General features: G+C 41.6%; 2 protein-coding genes across 7 annotated transcripts in view; one reads left to right on the plus strand and one right to left on the minus strand.

Annotated features, from left to right (window-relative positions):
• The window catches only part of RPAP3 (RNA polymerase II associated protein 3), a 23,330-nt gene extending 22,281 nt beyond the window's left edge, over window positions 1–1,049 (minus strand). For 4 of the 5 annotated variants that reach the window (XR_011139502.1, XR_011139500.1, XM_068934148.1 and 1 more), the window contains exon 1: window positions 638–1,049. Coding sequence is in view for 2 of the 5 variants with exons in the window: in XM_068934148.1 (XP_068790249.1) it covers window positions 638–979 (342 nt within the window). In the remaining 3 variants the exon portion in view is untranslated. The other variant, XM_009680857.2, reaches the window with a different exon arrangement.
• Window positions 1,027–7,167, plus strand: ATP23 (ATP23 metallopeptidase and ATP synthase assembly factor homolog). 2 transcript variants are annotated; one of them, XM_068934165.1, is made up of 6 exons: window positions 1,027–1,164; window positions 1,903–2,006; window positions 2,114–2,195; window positions 2,566–2,703; window positions 4,528–4,611; window positions 6,640–7,167. In XM_068934165.1, exons 2-6 carry the CDS (start codon window positions 1,990–1,992, stop codon window positions 6,841–6,843), a joined length of 525 nt encoding a protein of 174 aa, XP_068790266.1. In that variant the 5' UTR covers window positions 1,027–1,164; window positions 1,903–1,989; the 3' UTR covers window positions 6,844–7,167. The 2 variants fall into 2 exon arrangements, with proteins under 2 accessions (XP_068790266.1, XP_068790270.1); XM_068934169.1 differs by lacking the exon at window positions 1,903–2,006 and having other exon boundaries at window positions 1,132–1,164.
• Window positions 7,168–14,402: the final 7,235 nt, after the last annotated feature.

The raw sequence follows: 14,402 nt of genomic DNA on the forward strand, positions 1-14,402 counted from the left end.
CACATCTCAACAACGAGAGTTACCTCAACCCTGAGAGGCCGTGCCTCGGAAGGCACGAGTACTTAAGAGCTCAACACAGAAGTCCAAGAAGAAGAACAAGTTGATTTGAATCTCCAGATCGGCCTCTCAACCGCTCAACAGTTATAGGAGGGCTTAACTGAGGCTCCTTCAGGGCGGATACACCGCGAGGTCTTTCACTGACTAACAGCCTTTCCGCCACTTTCCCTTCCGCACGTGTTGCGGGTGTAAATACAGAGCTGGGGACGCACCCGGCAGCTGCGCAACGCAGTAAACAGAGGGCAGGGAGGGAGCCGACGCGAGGCGGACGGGACGGCGGGAGGGCCCCGGGGAGGGGGGCACGGCGCCTGCGGCCCCCCAAAGCCACCCCCTGTGCGTGTGTAGGGGGGGATATGGAAAGAGCCGCCCCGCTTCCCCCGGCCACCACATCACACCCCCGCGATACTCCCGGCTACCGCGATAACCTCCCCCCCTCCGGTATCTCCGGCGCGATACCCCGCCCGGAGCGGGCTGCGGCACCGGGCCCCGTGCCCTCAGGCGGCAGCTGCGCCACAGGCCGCCACAGGCCGCCGCAGCGGCCCCCTCGCTGCCCCCCTCCGTCCCGCCCGCCCGGCCCCACCTGCGCCGCGTCCCGCCGCTTCCTGCCGCCGCCGGCCCCCCGCGCCGCGCGGCCCGGCCGCCTCCCAGGATGCACCGCGGCGCCGCGGGCCAGCGGCGCGATCGCCCCAGCACCCCGGCGGCCCCGCGGCGACAGGGAGAGACTGCGCATGCGCCCACGCTGCCTCAGCTCGGCCCGGCCGCGCTTCGCCTCCCGTCTAGCGGCCGGCGGCCCTCGGCGCTGCCTGGCCGCGCCCCCTCCCGCGTCACGTGGCGGGCAGCCGGGCCCGGCGATTGGTGGGGCTTGCCGTGCCCTTTGCTCCGCCGCCGCGGACGGTGGCCGAGGCGGGGAGGGGACGGACATGGAGGCCGGAGAGCCGGGCCGGCCGCCGGGCGAGGAGAAGGCGGCGGCAGAGGAGGAGGAGGAGGATGACTTCGGCTATCGGCTCTTCCCGGACCGGAACAAGAAGCCGCAGAGCTTCCTGTCCCGCAGCCTCTTCACCTTCCACAACAGGTGCCAGCTGATGCTGAGGATGACCCTGGAAACGAGTAAGAGTTTCCCCGCTGCCCGGTGCCGGCGCCTCGCAGCCGGGCCGGGCCGGGCCGGGCCGGGCCGGGCCGGGGCAGCAGCGGGCGGGCGCCCGCCCGCCGCGGGGTGGTGGTGGTGGTGTCTGTATTTTGTGGTGAGCTTGGCTGAGGGGCCCGGGCTGCCGGTAGCCCCCGCTGCAAGCGCTGCTGCCCTGCAGCCGCTGGCTTCTCCTGTGCTGTTCTCTGGGGCCTGCTGCTGCCGGTCGGGCCCTGCTTCTGCCGCCGGGTACCGTCTCTGCTCCTCTGGGGGGTCCGGGCGGTGAACCTGGCCTGAGGGGTTAGACGGGGAAGCAGCCGCTGTTTAATGAACACCGTGGTTTTGGTTAAAATGAAGAAAGCACTTCAGAAGTGGCTGTGTGTTTTCTTTCTCCCAGAAAGACTTTCTCTGCTTCTTCCTCTTAAAAATTTGAGAGGATCAACAGATTTTTGGTTCATGTGTGGATTTTTCGTTGTGGTATGTTGCCAGTTACCAATGTTGATGAAGACATGCAGATAGATGTTAGCCACTATATTAGTATTTATTACCAATAAAATAACCCCAGATGTGACCTAATTCCTCAATTGCATTGTATATGTATCATTTTACGTAACCTGAACTGTACTGATTAGATGTCAGCTACAATGCATTATGGGCAAATACTGCAGTATTTGTATGCATAGTCCGTTTTTTAGTGATTATCTTTGTATTTTTGATTATAGATGATTTTCTGAACAAAACTTTTGTCTAGAGAAATTGATTGCAGCCATGTTTTTCTAGATCCATATGCTCAACTTCTTCTTGAGGCAATGAAGCAGTCTGGTTGGTACGTAAACTAACTTGATGCTGCTTTGTGTAGTAACATCTGTATTATATGGGGTTTATAGTCTTATTAAAACTGTCCCTGTAACTTTATTCGTTTGGGTCTTTCAGCACTGTCTTCAATGACCGGCACTTTTCTTGTGAAAACTGTGATGGCTGTGTCAGTGGAGGTTTTGATTCTACCACATCTCAGGTAGGCACTGGACTACACATTATTGCCTTTCAAAGAACTGACAATACATGCTTTAGTATTTTGTTAAAAGGGAGTTGAATTTGTTGATAATGATCTCTGATTTGAAAACATAAAAAGAAAACATGTACAAGATGTCCAGCAATATGGAACTAACATTACTAGTACACTGCAGAATGATGAGACCGTTAACACTGAAAAACGTTGGTCACTTTTAAGGGTCTAAACGATATGGGTGATCTCCACAGGGTCTCTGAGGAGTGGGGGAGGTGTTGAAAGTTAGTGTTGCTCAGAGTTAATATATCAAGTATGTACCACTAGCATTGATGGTTTATTTTTCTAAAAAAGATTACCTATATCTTTTCTTTTACAGATTGTTCTGTGTCAGAACAATATTCGCCACCAATCCCATATGAATCGTGTGGTTACACATGAATTGATTCATGCTTTTGATCACTGCCGTGCACATGTTGACTGGTTCAAAAATGTCAAACACTTAGCATGTTCAGAGGTAAGTCAAAATGCTTCTAACATTGTCACTGTGTTACAGCTGTCACAGTTATTAGGGATGTTTCCTGTCTAATTGGGCATACTGTTATATAAACTTCATTTGATTTAATCCAGATACTTTTTCATCCTTTCTGCCAGGTCAGTCTAGACAGTTTCATTCAGACAACAAATAGTTTGTTTTCACAAATACTGAAAAGTCATTGTCATAGTAAGTAGAATGCTATCACTGTAAGTGGAACCATAACAAGAAGTGATTATTACCAAGTGAGAATAGTTAGAGGGTTAAAAACAATCTTGTGTAGCGTGAGTATTTGTAATGCCTTTTCTCCCTTGCAAATCTTGATGTGTTCAGTAGTTATGAAAATAGTACGTTAACCTTGTTTTTATTTAGGAATTTTTGTTAGCAATAAACTTATCTTTTCCTATAACACACTACTTTTCCGATTAAGTGTAACATTGGTAGTAGCATGTTTTGCTCATGACTCCCTATCCATTTCGGAAGAGATGGGAATAAGCTGCTTGAAAGGCTTTGGAAATTGGATATGTTATGAGGTGAACTCAGACCACCACATAGGCTACTAAGGATCCCTCTTATGTATACAGCTTGTATATAGTCACATATTTTTAGTTGACTTCCTATGTAATCCTTGCCATTTGATCACATACAATCTTATAAATCCTTATAATTAATATTACAAAGCTACATCTTTGTGCAGATGAATAGCATTAGGGGACTGTCTAACTATGCTTTTTAAAAACAAAAGGATATCAAAATACTTTGCAATCATTTCTTAAGGAACGTATTTGAATGGAGACTTAAAGATATGGACAAGTTTCATCAATAAACAGTAGGTGAGAGAACTGACATGACAAACTTGGTACAGAACAGATCAGGCTTCATAAAAATATATTTTAATCATATTTACCTTGGAAGCATTTTGCATTGTCACGTATCATCTTTACCTTTTAATAAATGTAACTTAGTATCAAGTAATGTTACTTGATACTCATTAAAGCCATTCTGTATAATTCAAAATTATCTTATCTGTTTTTTTTGTCTATGTGTCTACATAGTGCATGTAAACCTCAAACATAAAATTAGAGAACATACATAAAACAAGTTTGGCTTGATCTTGTTTTTATTGAAATTGTTTGCATGCTTCAGCTCTGTTGGTAGTTATTTTCTGTAGTCATGGCGTTTATAACTTTTACTCATTAAACTTTCAATTCTTTCATTTCATTTTTTCAATATATTAGCCTTTGCCCTGGTACTTAGTTGTAGGAAATCTAATTTTAGTTACATTTCCCAAATGAGGAGGTATGGTCTGGAACAGTTGGCTGAGAAAGGAAATTTCAAGGCACAACAGAAGACTGTTTACGAGGGAATAAAGATGTATTCTTTTAAATGTAGCTGTTTCTATAGCAGGTGATTTAGCAGGTTACTGCTGTTCTGGGTCTTTGAAAGGTATCTTGTCTTCCTTCCTGGCTGTTATATGAGTTTCTCATATACATGATTTGGGGAGAATCTCAATATCCATGTTCCTTTAGCAGTTCATGTATTTATGATCTTTCTGCTCATTTGTCTAAGCTTCAGGAATATATGAAACTTGATCCCTGGAGCTTTCTGCAGGTTTTAGAGTAATATGTTACCATTCATTAGAATTGAGACGATATAAAGATATTACGGACCTAGTAAGTGCAAGTGATCCTGAGGATATTCTCTACTGGCAGTCACCAGAAAAAAAAATTGTTACAGGTTGTTTGACTTTGTGTTCCAATTTTTTTTCTCTGATCTTGTGGCTTTTTTCCCCCCTCCCCACAATAGATTCGAGCTGCTAATCTCAGTGGAGACTGTACACTGATGAATGAAATAGCCAGGTTTAAATTTGGATTAAAGCGACACCATCAGGTAAAGACTGTAGATGTTAAAGTCTATTGATTTGTTATGAGCATTCTTTTCTGTTTTTGAGCTCTGCCTTCCACACTTCCATAGCTGAAAACAGCGCAGAAAGAAGTAGAGGTCAGAATCGTTAATACTCTTGTAAACCTTTGTCTGCCTTCCATTTCTCCTGGTGAATTTTATTCTCCCATTTTTGAGCCCTACTTCACTGTTATTTTCTGTCTCTCTTCTTCCTCAAGGCCTGTCTTGTCTTTCTGGTCTTTAGTTTTCCCTTGGAAATGTGTTCCTACTTCCCTGGTTCTGTCCAGCATCTATATCTGGCTTGCACAAGTTGTGTTTTGTTGCTGTTGGATGTTTTCCCTTTTCCCCAGTGCTTCTTTCGTTCTTGGCTCTTCTCACAGTGTTTTTTCTCTACTCGTTTCTCATCCCTGGATTCCTTTTTAAACCTCTCTACTAAGGAGAAGAGAGAGGAACCACAGCTGAATGGAACGCTAATAGCTGCTGACTAAATCTGCATCCTCCTCTTTATGCTTTTTTTTTTTTCCCCTGCCAGTCAAGCCCTTTCCCCTTTGAAAGCAGGAAGAGCCTGATCCTGCTTGGTTTTGTCAGGAAGCTGCAATGAATTTCTTCTTCTAACCTGAACGGTCAGCTGTCAAATGGCAGCTGACTGAAAACTTTGCTGCAAAACAGCAGTCTACTTAAGTTTTAAGTTGTATGTAACTTGCCTCTACTTTTTTTTTACAGATACAATGTACAGGCCATTCCTATAAAATTAAGCCGTAATTCTGTGTTTCACAGTTTGCATCATCACTTGCATCTGTAAAGTGAATAAGTAATGACACCATTCCGCCTTATGGCTTTTGGTGTTTATTATCCCCACCTTGTATCGCTAGTGGGTGTTTGCCATATTCCATCACAATTCCGTATTTGCAGAGCTGTAGTGTGCAGCAGTGCTGGAGGATATGCTATGGATTAGCTGCTTTCTCTTAATTTAACTGTAATGCTTCATGATTGTTTTTGTTTGCCTTTTCTGTTATTTTTGTTGGAGTGGAATAGCTGATACCTAGTCATATTCTAGAACAATACCACTGACAACTGAAGAGAGCTGAGTGAACGATTAGTGCAATACCACTGACAATGGAAGAGCACTGAATAAACAATAGAAACAGAATTCATAAAAGGCCAGGTTTCAATGCACTTTCTAAAACATGTTTAGAAAGCTTTAGCTGCTTTATAGAATACCTTTTTTAACTCAAAATGATGGATTTTTAAATTAGGAGCTTATTTTCTCATCCCAGTTACTATTTAATAATTTTGTTAATAGATGCCTAATAAGCATCAAACAAAAACAGTTTTGCCAGGAAACGTGTTACCCAGTGTATGGTTAAAAGAGTTTGAAAACTGGAAGAGAGAGAGAGAGAACAAGAAGTGTGTAAAATCTTGTATTAATTGATCCTTTTTTTTTTTTCTTTAACCAGAATAAAGACTACAGGTTGAGTCCCAAATAATTGTTCCCTTTTAATTTAGAGTGGCAGTGACCTTGTAGCTGGAGATATTATGCATCTTTTTTCTCCTTTTAGGAGATAAGCTGTATCAACAAATGTTGTCGTAAAGAAGGGTATCAAATGAAGGCCAGCAGAGGAATCCTTTCCTTTGTCTTATTTTTTACCGCACTTCAATTGGAAAAGCACTAATTGAAATTTATGTTGCGTTATCTTTTTGACATTCTCTTGTGTGTAATTCAAAGTTGTACAAGTATGTGACACCTACAACAAAAGTCAAATTGTATTTTATTTCCTATCACAGAGAAACTCCTTTTCGTATTCAAAGGCTTACGTGCACAATGGAAAGCTAAAATACATAGTTAACATAGGATTGAACAAAAATGTATTTTACTGCAGGCATTGTTTGACTCTTCTGTGATATAAAATTTATGCATGTGTAGTAGGAGTTAATATTTTACAACAGCTGAACAAAATGATTTATTCTAACTTCTCAGGTAATGACAAATTTTCTTCATCTATTTCCCACTTTCAGACTTGTGTACGAGACAGAGCTATTCGCTCCATTCTGGCTGTTAGAAAAGTTAGCAAAGAAACGGCAGAAAAAGCTGTAGATGAAGTTTTTGACGCCTGCTTCAATGATCTGGAACCATTTGGAAGAATCCCACACAATAAGTCAGATGCAAAACGTGCTTATAGAGACTTTCAGAACAGAGATCGCTATAATAGTAATTTGTAAAGGAAAAAACTTGAAAAATTACTTTGCTATCTGGTTAAGCCTAGGTTAAGCCTACGCACACAGCTCTGGTGGAAAGGGCAGTTCTACCAAGTGAATCAATTCGTTTTGTAGACTTTATCCAGGAGCCAAGTTCCAGTGAGGTAAATGAACAAGACTCAGTGTGTTTCCTCACCTGCTATTTCGGCAAGATCATTCAGTGTGTCGAATGACTTGGCAAATAAGACTTATTCTGCACAATTCAATGCAATTTAATTCTGCTCGGTATGACTAGGACTTTGTTTCTATAAGTTCTATCTTTACTGAATAAATCTTTTCATAAAAATCTTTAAATTTTCATCGTTTTTGGTACATAGTCATAAACCTGATAATCTTGATTATTCCATTTTCAAAGGTGGGCATGTGAAGTATAGCTCTTGATCTCTTAAGTTTTGAATTTATCCTGTTTGCCTAAACTGCTGCATTTGTCTCTAGAGTGCGGTCCTTAAGTCACTCTTGAGATCCTTGGAGATCCAGCCAACTGATGTCAACTGCACAGATACATCATGCCCTTTGGTTTATTAGGGGTTTAACTGACAATTCTCCGGCTTAAGCTAAGTAAACTTTGTGAGAGTATATTCACACATTGGGCCTTGCTCAAAAGGTAGGTGTAGCTTACAGTCTTTCTCCTATACTGCAGAGCAGATAAGCTGTACAGGCTATCTACTGATCCAGATCCCCTGTTCATTTGAGGGAAGAGAAGAAGGGTTACTAGCTTCATCCTAAACCTGAGGAAAAAATTTCTTGGATACCACAGCACAAACAAAGATCTAATGCCTCACTCCTCCATTATTTCCAAATACAAGGTCTTCTATTGATTGTCTGAGATGTGAGAGAGCCACATTCTCTTCTCTTTCTTGAAATTGAAGGCTTTTCTACCACACATATGGTTCACTGACATAACGGAGATGAGGCTTCACAGGCAAAGCTTTGTAGCCATAGGTCATGTGACAGTTACTGGATCAGGACTGAAGTGGGAAACTTAGTTCCACAAAGAATCAAATGACCCCATGCTTGTTGGTGTTTAAGTGCAAAACATCTTAGTCAAACTTTCAACTTCATAGAGTCTCAGCGTCCGAGTGATTTGTGTAGTGGTGTTTTCAGATGTTCTGTGCAGAGTAGCTATTCAAAAATACAGAATCACAGACTTGCTGAGGTTGGAAGGGATCTCTGGTGACTGTCTAGTCCAACCACCCTGCACAGAGCAGAGTCAGCTGGAGCAGGTTGCTCAGGACCACGTCCAGTCAGTTCTTGAGCATCTCCAAGGAGGGAGACTCTGCAACCTCTTAGCAACCTGTTCCAGTGTTCATCCACCCTTGCAGATGTATTTTTTTCTTATGTTTAAATAGAATTTCCTCTATTTCACTTTGTACTCACTTCGTACAACTCGAGGGTTGTCCTTGCCATTGGCATCACTGAGAAAAGTCTGGCTCTGTCTGCTTTACTTCCCTTATCAGATATTTATACACATTGATAAGATTTTCCCCCGAGCCTTCTTTTCTTCAAACAAAACAATCTCAGCCCTCTCAGCCTCTCCTCCTATCCCTCTCATCTTAAAAAATGTTTGAATAGTACAGACTTCTAATGTGTCCTCTAGATTATCCCCTTCTTCAGATGAATACCTAACAAATACTATGCTACAGCTACTAGTTCAGTTTAAAAACAAATTTTACATTAGTTTTGTGCAGCAATTAGATTTGGATCAAGAGAAGGAACTGTGTAAGTTAAAAGTTTGAAGTATTTTCACCTGTATTTTGAATATTCCGCTCCTAGCGTAGAAGTGACAAGGCTGAGCTGATGCCAGGTATCTGCAATGCTGTAGGAAAATTCAATGTCTTGAACTGTACATGAGAGAGCCTACCAGAAATGCCTGAAAGAGATGGATCTGAAATGCAACTGTGTTTTACAGTGTAGACGTCTGGGTGAGGCTGACACTCCCAATGTGAAATTACTCCATGCACCTAGACGCCAGGGCGTTGTTTTCATGACAAGTAATCCAACCACTTCAGCACGGGTGTCCCAGATAGAGTTAAAGAGTCCACATGAACTTGGGACTAGACAATCTGCATGCCAGCTCTCTGGAGATTTGAAAAGTTTAGAAATATAGATGGGGGTTGTTCTCTTCACTCACCGTCAGTGTCAGATAACCATCCCAGCCGTGTTTAATTTATCACTGCAGATGCAGTTAGTTATACAGTGTCTGGAACCTGAGTCCTAAGCACAACAATCTACCAATCATATTTTGTTCATACTGACTCCCCTCAAGCAAAAAACAAAAACAGCCCCCCCAAACCGTCTGCTCTGTTACTTGTTGAGTTCAAACTACTTGGAAATAGTGATAGAATAACACCTGCTACCTGGATGGGCTTAGATGACATGTGAGGTCACTATGCAAATTTGTAGTGTAAACCCAGAGCTCGGGCTCAATTTTTTGGAAGAATAGCTGCATAGATACGCACATTTTATTTGCTCCCTGTTTAATGTAAAATGCATAAGTAGTCCTGGGAGACCTGAATTCCCAGGTCTGCCAGCCCGTGTTCCTCACCCACCGACTCCCAAGAGACTATTGCTGTCACAGAGTTATAATTTGGTGTTCCTGTTCTTGCTTTCCTTGGCCCTGTGCATTCTGCTTTCTTGGATTCTTTCTCCCAGCAAGGTTTGGAAAGAAAGCAAGGAAAACTCAGTGAGAGTGGACGTGATTACTCTGTAAATATGTTGGGGGAGGGAATTATTTAAGTAATGGTATGAGGTCAAAGTGTTATAAATTAGTCATGATTCATTTAAATAGGAGATTAAAAGATGGCATCTGAAGAGTAAAGGCATTCTAAATATGACAGAGGACAAGAAACATGCATTATTTACACTGAGAATGAAAAGTTTATGGAAAGGGATGATCCTAAAATGGGAAAAGTTAAGCCCTTGAGTATTCAAAAAATGTTTAAGTGAAACTAGATTGTTGTGTGTTCACATTAATTTGCATTTTATTTCTGTTGTAGTGATCCTGTATTTCAGGATTTCTGCTGACTATTTGCAAAGTTCATAACGGAGAGGACTAGTCTTTACTTCTTTCTTCTCCACCTCCAGAGTTCCAGTTCTTCCTTTCCATCCCCTATGTCACTGGGGAAGCAACAGTAACAGGCATAAATTAGGATGAGCTGATGGATTTAAGGTCTTAAAACCTTTTAGTGCCAGTTTAGTGTATTTTACTCACATGCTCAAGATTAAACTAATCACTAAATTTGGCATCAGAAAGGAAATTTTCCTTGATTAATATGATAGAGATCACTGATTTTTCTTTTGCTTTACTCCATAGTACCAAGACTAAAACAATGCTCTGAAGACTTAAAGAAGCATTGTAGTTGCTGTAGCTGTCCTACTGAAGTAGTGAGAAGCTGAATAGTGTGTATATAGGGGAGCAGTTAGAGACCGGACTAAGAACAGGCTGTCTGTAAGCTATTAAAGGACTAGCTAAGGTCTACACAAGACACCTGTGACCTTCAGTGGAGGAAGGTGTTGGTATACAACACATAACATGAATGGAACATTATAGTGCTACTACTGGTTGGTATTTGCATGCGTACTTAGCATATGAGCAAAGCATTGGACATGCATGAGAGAAGATCATAAACAAGGATAAGCAGCGTGATGAAATGTATAAGGACCTAATTAAATACACATAATAATGAGCCGTTGCTTGGATTCAAGCTGATGAACATCTGGACACTTTTGTGCTGCTCAGTCACTAGTACATACCTTTATGTTTACTGCCTGCTATTACTGCTCTGAATAAAGAGGCCTATGATAGCATGATAAGGTGTCATAATGGCAAGGGTGGTTGAGTCCGGCCCTCAGAAATGAGATTCGATACAAGCTCTGGAGCAGTCAGCTAAATCTGTGCAGGATGAGCTATATGCAGGGGTGTTAGCTGGAGTTAGGCTTCCTGGGCCAGTAGTAACTCCTGGGACAGCTGGACCAGTGGAAAAGGCAGATCTGAAAGGAACAGCTATCAGATGGCATCACAGAATCACCTGTGAATTTCCTGTTAAAAGGTGTTTCTTTTTGTTGCAGGGATGAAGCTCACTGGCATGACCTTGAACAGTTTCTCTTCAGCTGTGGTACATCACAGCTGGGAAATAAGCCTCTCTCAGTGTAGGTCTGAAGCTTGTCAGCAATGGGAAACCTTTTCTAGCTGGTATCATTCATGCTCTCAACTGCTGCTCATGTTCTGGTTGTCTCTGGTGGTGAAGGACTGGATATGGTGATCAGTGTGGTCTTTCCCTGGTCTGTGTCCCTATATGTTTTGTGATGTCTGATTTGTCAGGGTATGAAGCTTTCTCAGGGGATACTACATGCTAGGTTTGGCAGGTGTGGAGCAACAGACTCACGGGTGGGACTTGAGCAGGAGTGAGGTACTGAGTTGCTCGGTCAAGGGGAGGTCTGGACCTGAACAGAACATTTCAAGTGCCATACAAACTCTCAGGCTGGAACGGGAAGGTCTTCCTTAGCTCCTCCAAAGTACCTCCAGAGTTAGGCAGTGTCTGAACGGGCTTTTGTTAAAACTGTGGTTTTGGGCTCCTGCAATCTACCTACAGCCTATTTTAGATGCCTACATTCTTTGATTTTGATCCTAATTCTGAAATTCCCTACTGAGAACTATTCTGTTGTGTAATTAGTCTCAGTTCCAAGGGGTGTGCTTCTACAGGCATCTCTAAAGAACAAGTTGCATTAACAGGACGATAGAAAAGGCAGTAATTTCCTCTGTCACCCAAGCAGATCCAGTGGTGTGCTGCCATTTCCCGAACAGAAAAAAACATTTTGAGAAGATTCAGATGTAAGCACTGTCCTCACAGAGGACCAAAGGAAACCTCCAAACAGTCTCTGAGAGATTTTATCAAGTGATCTGAATTGTTCTGTTCATGCTGGGTTATGTGAGGAATGCCCTTCTATTCCCTTAGGCAGCATAATATATCCTTAGATACTATTGCTTCTGGGGTTGCTCGTTAATGCAGATCCCTCAGATATGCATCCTAGTTGTCTTGGGGAAAATACCATCTTGTCCAAGATTCACCAAACCTATGTTTTCAGTAGTTTTGCAGAATTTCACAGGGAGATTTCATGATCTTATTTTATCAGGATAATTCCATCAGTGACTGACATAATCACATGCCTGAATATCCAGCAGGAAAAAATGGATATAATACTCTACATACCTATGGAGAAAATTACACATTGAATTCTAAGCTTCCCATCTTTGATGTAATCTAGCTAGACCTCCTGCATTTTCTAAAATCCCCTGTGGATCAGAGGTGTCTTGGAACAGCATAATCTTGTGTGTTAGTATTCCCTTAACCTTTACTTTTTTTCAAATACCCATTTTAGTCAGTATGATGCTGAATTTTTCATAATACTTCTAACGTATATTCAGGCAAATAATTTCTTCCTTTCATTATACCTTATTAAGGATAGTTCTGATTGAATGAATGTGTGTGTTTTGTATTTATGTTGCTTTTTGACTCATAGATTGGTTTGACTATTTACAGTTGTCTGCTATCTGGGATTAGCCTTATCAAGTCTATTTAAAAATGGGAAAGCAACAAAGACTAGAATACAAACATAAAAGCTGCTTTTTATTTTGTTTACCGTTTTTGATAGATGAACACCATCAAAATCTAGGGAAGACATTGGTAATAAAAAGTACATAGATCTATAGGATGACATAATTATTTAAAAAAGTGATCAGAATATTATAAAAGTGCATTACCAGGAAATGTCATCTGAAGCAACAGACACATCCCAGTTACACCAGATCAGACTTTAATGGCAGAATATATGCACCACAAGTTACTGGAAAGCAATCAGAACTGTCTAATGGGCTTCTTGCCGTTCCCTGAAAAGATGAGGGACAGTAATTATATGAAAGTTTGCACACACTGTTTGTCAATTCAAGCAATCATTTCATTGCTTTAGGTGCAATTTTAGTCTGCATCATTTTTTCTCATCAAAAGAGATGTGAAAAAAAAGAGTAAAAGCTCATAGCAAATTTGAAAAATAAGGCAATCTACTAGACAGTAGAGGGAGCTGAAGGACCATTGAACAGCATGCTGCGATGAAAAGCCACCTGCAGATCAGATACGGCCTTTGTTCAGTGTGCAGTTCTGTTTTTGTATAAATATTTTAATCAAATTTACATAACTCTAATGTTAAAATAAATTTAAATTAAAATATTTACATTGTATTGTTCTTCTTTTGCATAGAATCTTCCTTCAGAGGATCACCTCAAAGCATAAATGGAAATGCATTTGCCATCTTTGATATTTTGGAGTGTGACTATGTTTGCAGGGGCAGTTAGGCAAATGCTGGGGTGCACACTGCAGACCAAAACCTGCTCTCGGGCTATAAAGTCCCATCATCACTAATCAGAATCATACAAAATACATTTTCTTAATCCCTTATTTCTCATGCCTGAATTTCCATTACATCTTGAGGGTTTTTTTTTCTTTCTTATTTAAAAAAGGTATGGAAGTTGTGGGTTAAAATTTGCAGGAATGTATTCATCTGGTTAGGCACTCATTCCATAGTTCTAATGCCATCCAGTTAACTCTGCATGTGGGAGTAGCAAATGCCAGCTAAGTATCCAGGTTTTTTAATACCACAAGAAGCACCAATGCTTTCTGCTTATGCCATATCTCTGACTGAAGTTGATTTTCGATGCTAATGAGGTAAAACTAAGAAAAGATGAGGGGCGTTGTCCAGATAGTAAGAAGATATACTTTTATGATGGAGAGTGATTTAATAATCAGCTTTGAGGTGCTTTTTCCTAGAGAAGAAGTGCTAGCCATGGCCTACCTCACAGACAGTTCTCTGGCAAATGCATTTTTTTAAAATTTATAGTTACCTAGTTCTCAGTTTCATGGACAGATGCCAGAGTTATCACAGGAGACTTCATGTGCTGATTGTAGTTTTTTCACACTGTTTTAAAGAATGGTAGTAATTATAAGTGTAAACAACAAAAATCAGCAGTAAGCGGAAAAAACAAGCTTTGATATCATAAGAAGCTACTGAGGTGTTCAGAAGTCTTCTTCAGGACATGTGCAGGAAGTAAATGCTCTTGACACAGCTGAAGCACCCATCCCCACCAAAACTCCGTCCAAATTCATCAACAAGCATTTCTCTCTAGCTTGCCTGTAAACCTTATCAAAACAAGACCTAAGAAAACAAAGCTTTTCATCATCCTTTTATTAAATAGTTTCTTGGTTAGAGTTCTTTAGCAGGATGCAGGAAACTCAGGATTCCTTCATCCAGACCTCGGAAGAAAGTGAAGCTGTTGCTCTCTTCCCTTGAAAAGAAGAAGGAAAGAGGGGCAGATCTTGGTTTCCGTTCCTGTTCCATTGAATGCTATGTAAAAAAATATTGAAGTGCTTGTGGGATTTATGCCTCCGTAGTCCTGGCTCACAGATATCATCTGGCAAAAAGGTTGTAAACAAATTGAGGCTGAATGATAGGCTGGCAGAGTGATGGCTGCA

Source organism: Struthio camelus, chromosome 1, assembly GCF_040807025.1.
Source record: "Struthio camelus isolate bStrCam1 chromosome 1, bStrCam1.hap1, whole genome shotgun sequence".
NCBI lineage: Eukaryota > Metazoa > Chordata > Aves > Struthioniformes > Struthionidae > Struthio > Struthio camelus.

Coding starts and splice junctions, on each gene's coding strand:
- ATP23 (XM_068934165.1), top strand. Junction 2,704..4,527: donor AACACTTAGCATGTTCAGAG/GTAAGTCAAAAT, acceptor TCCCCACAATAG/ATTCGAGCTGCTAATCTCAG. Junction 4,612..6,639: donor GATTAAAGCGACACCATCAG/GTAAAGACTGTA, acceptor TCCCACTTTCAG/ACTTGTGTACGAGACAGAGC.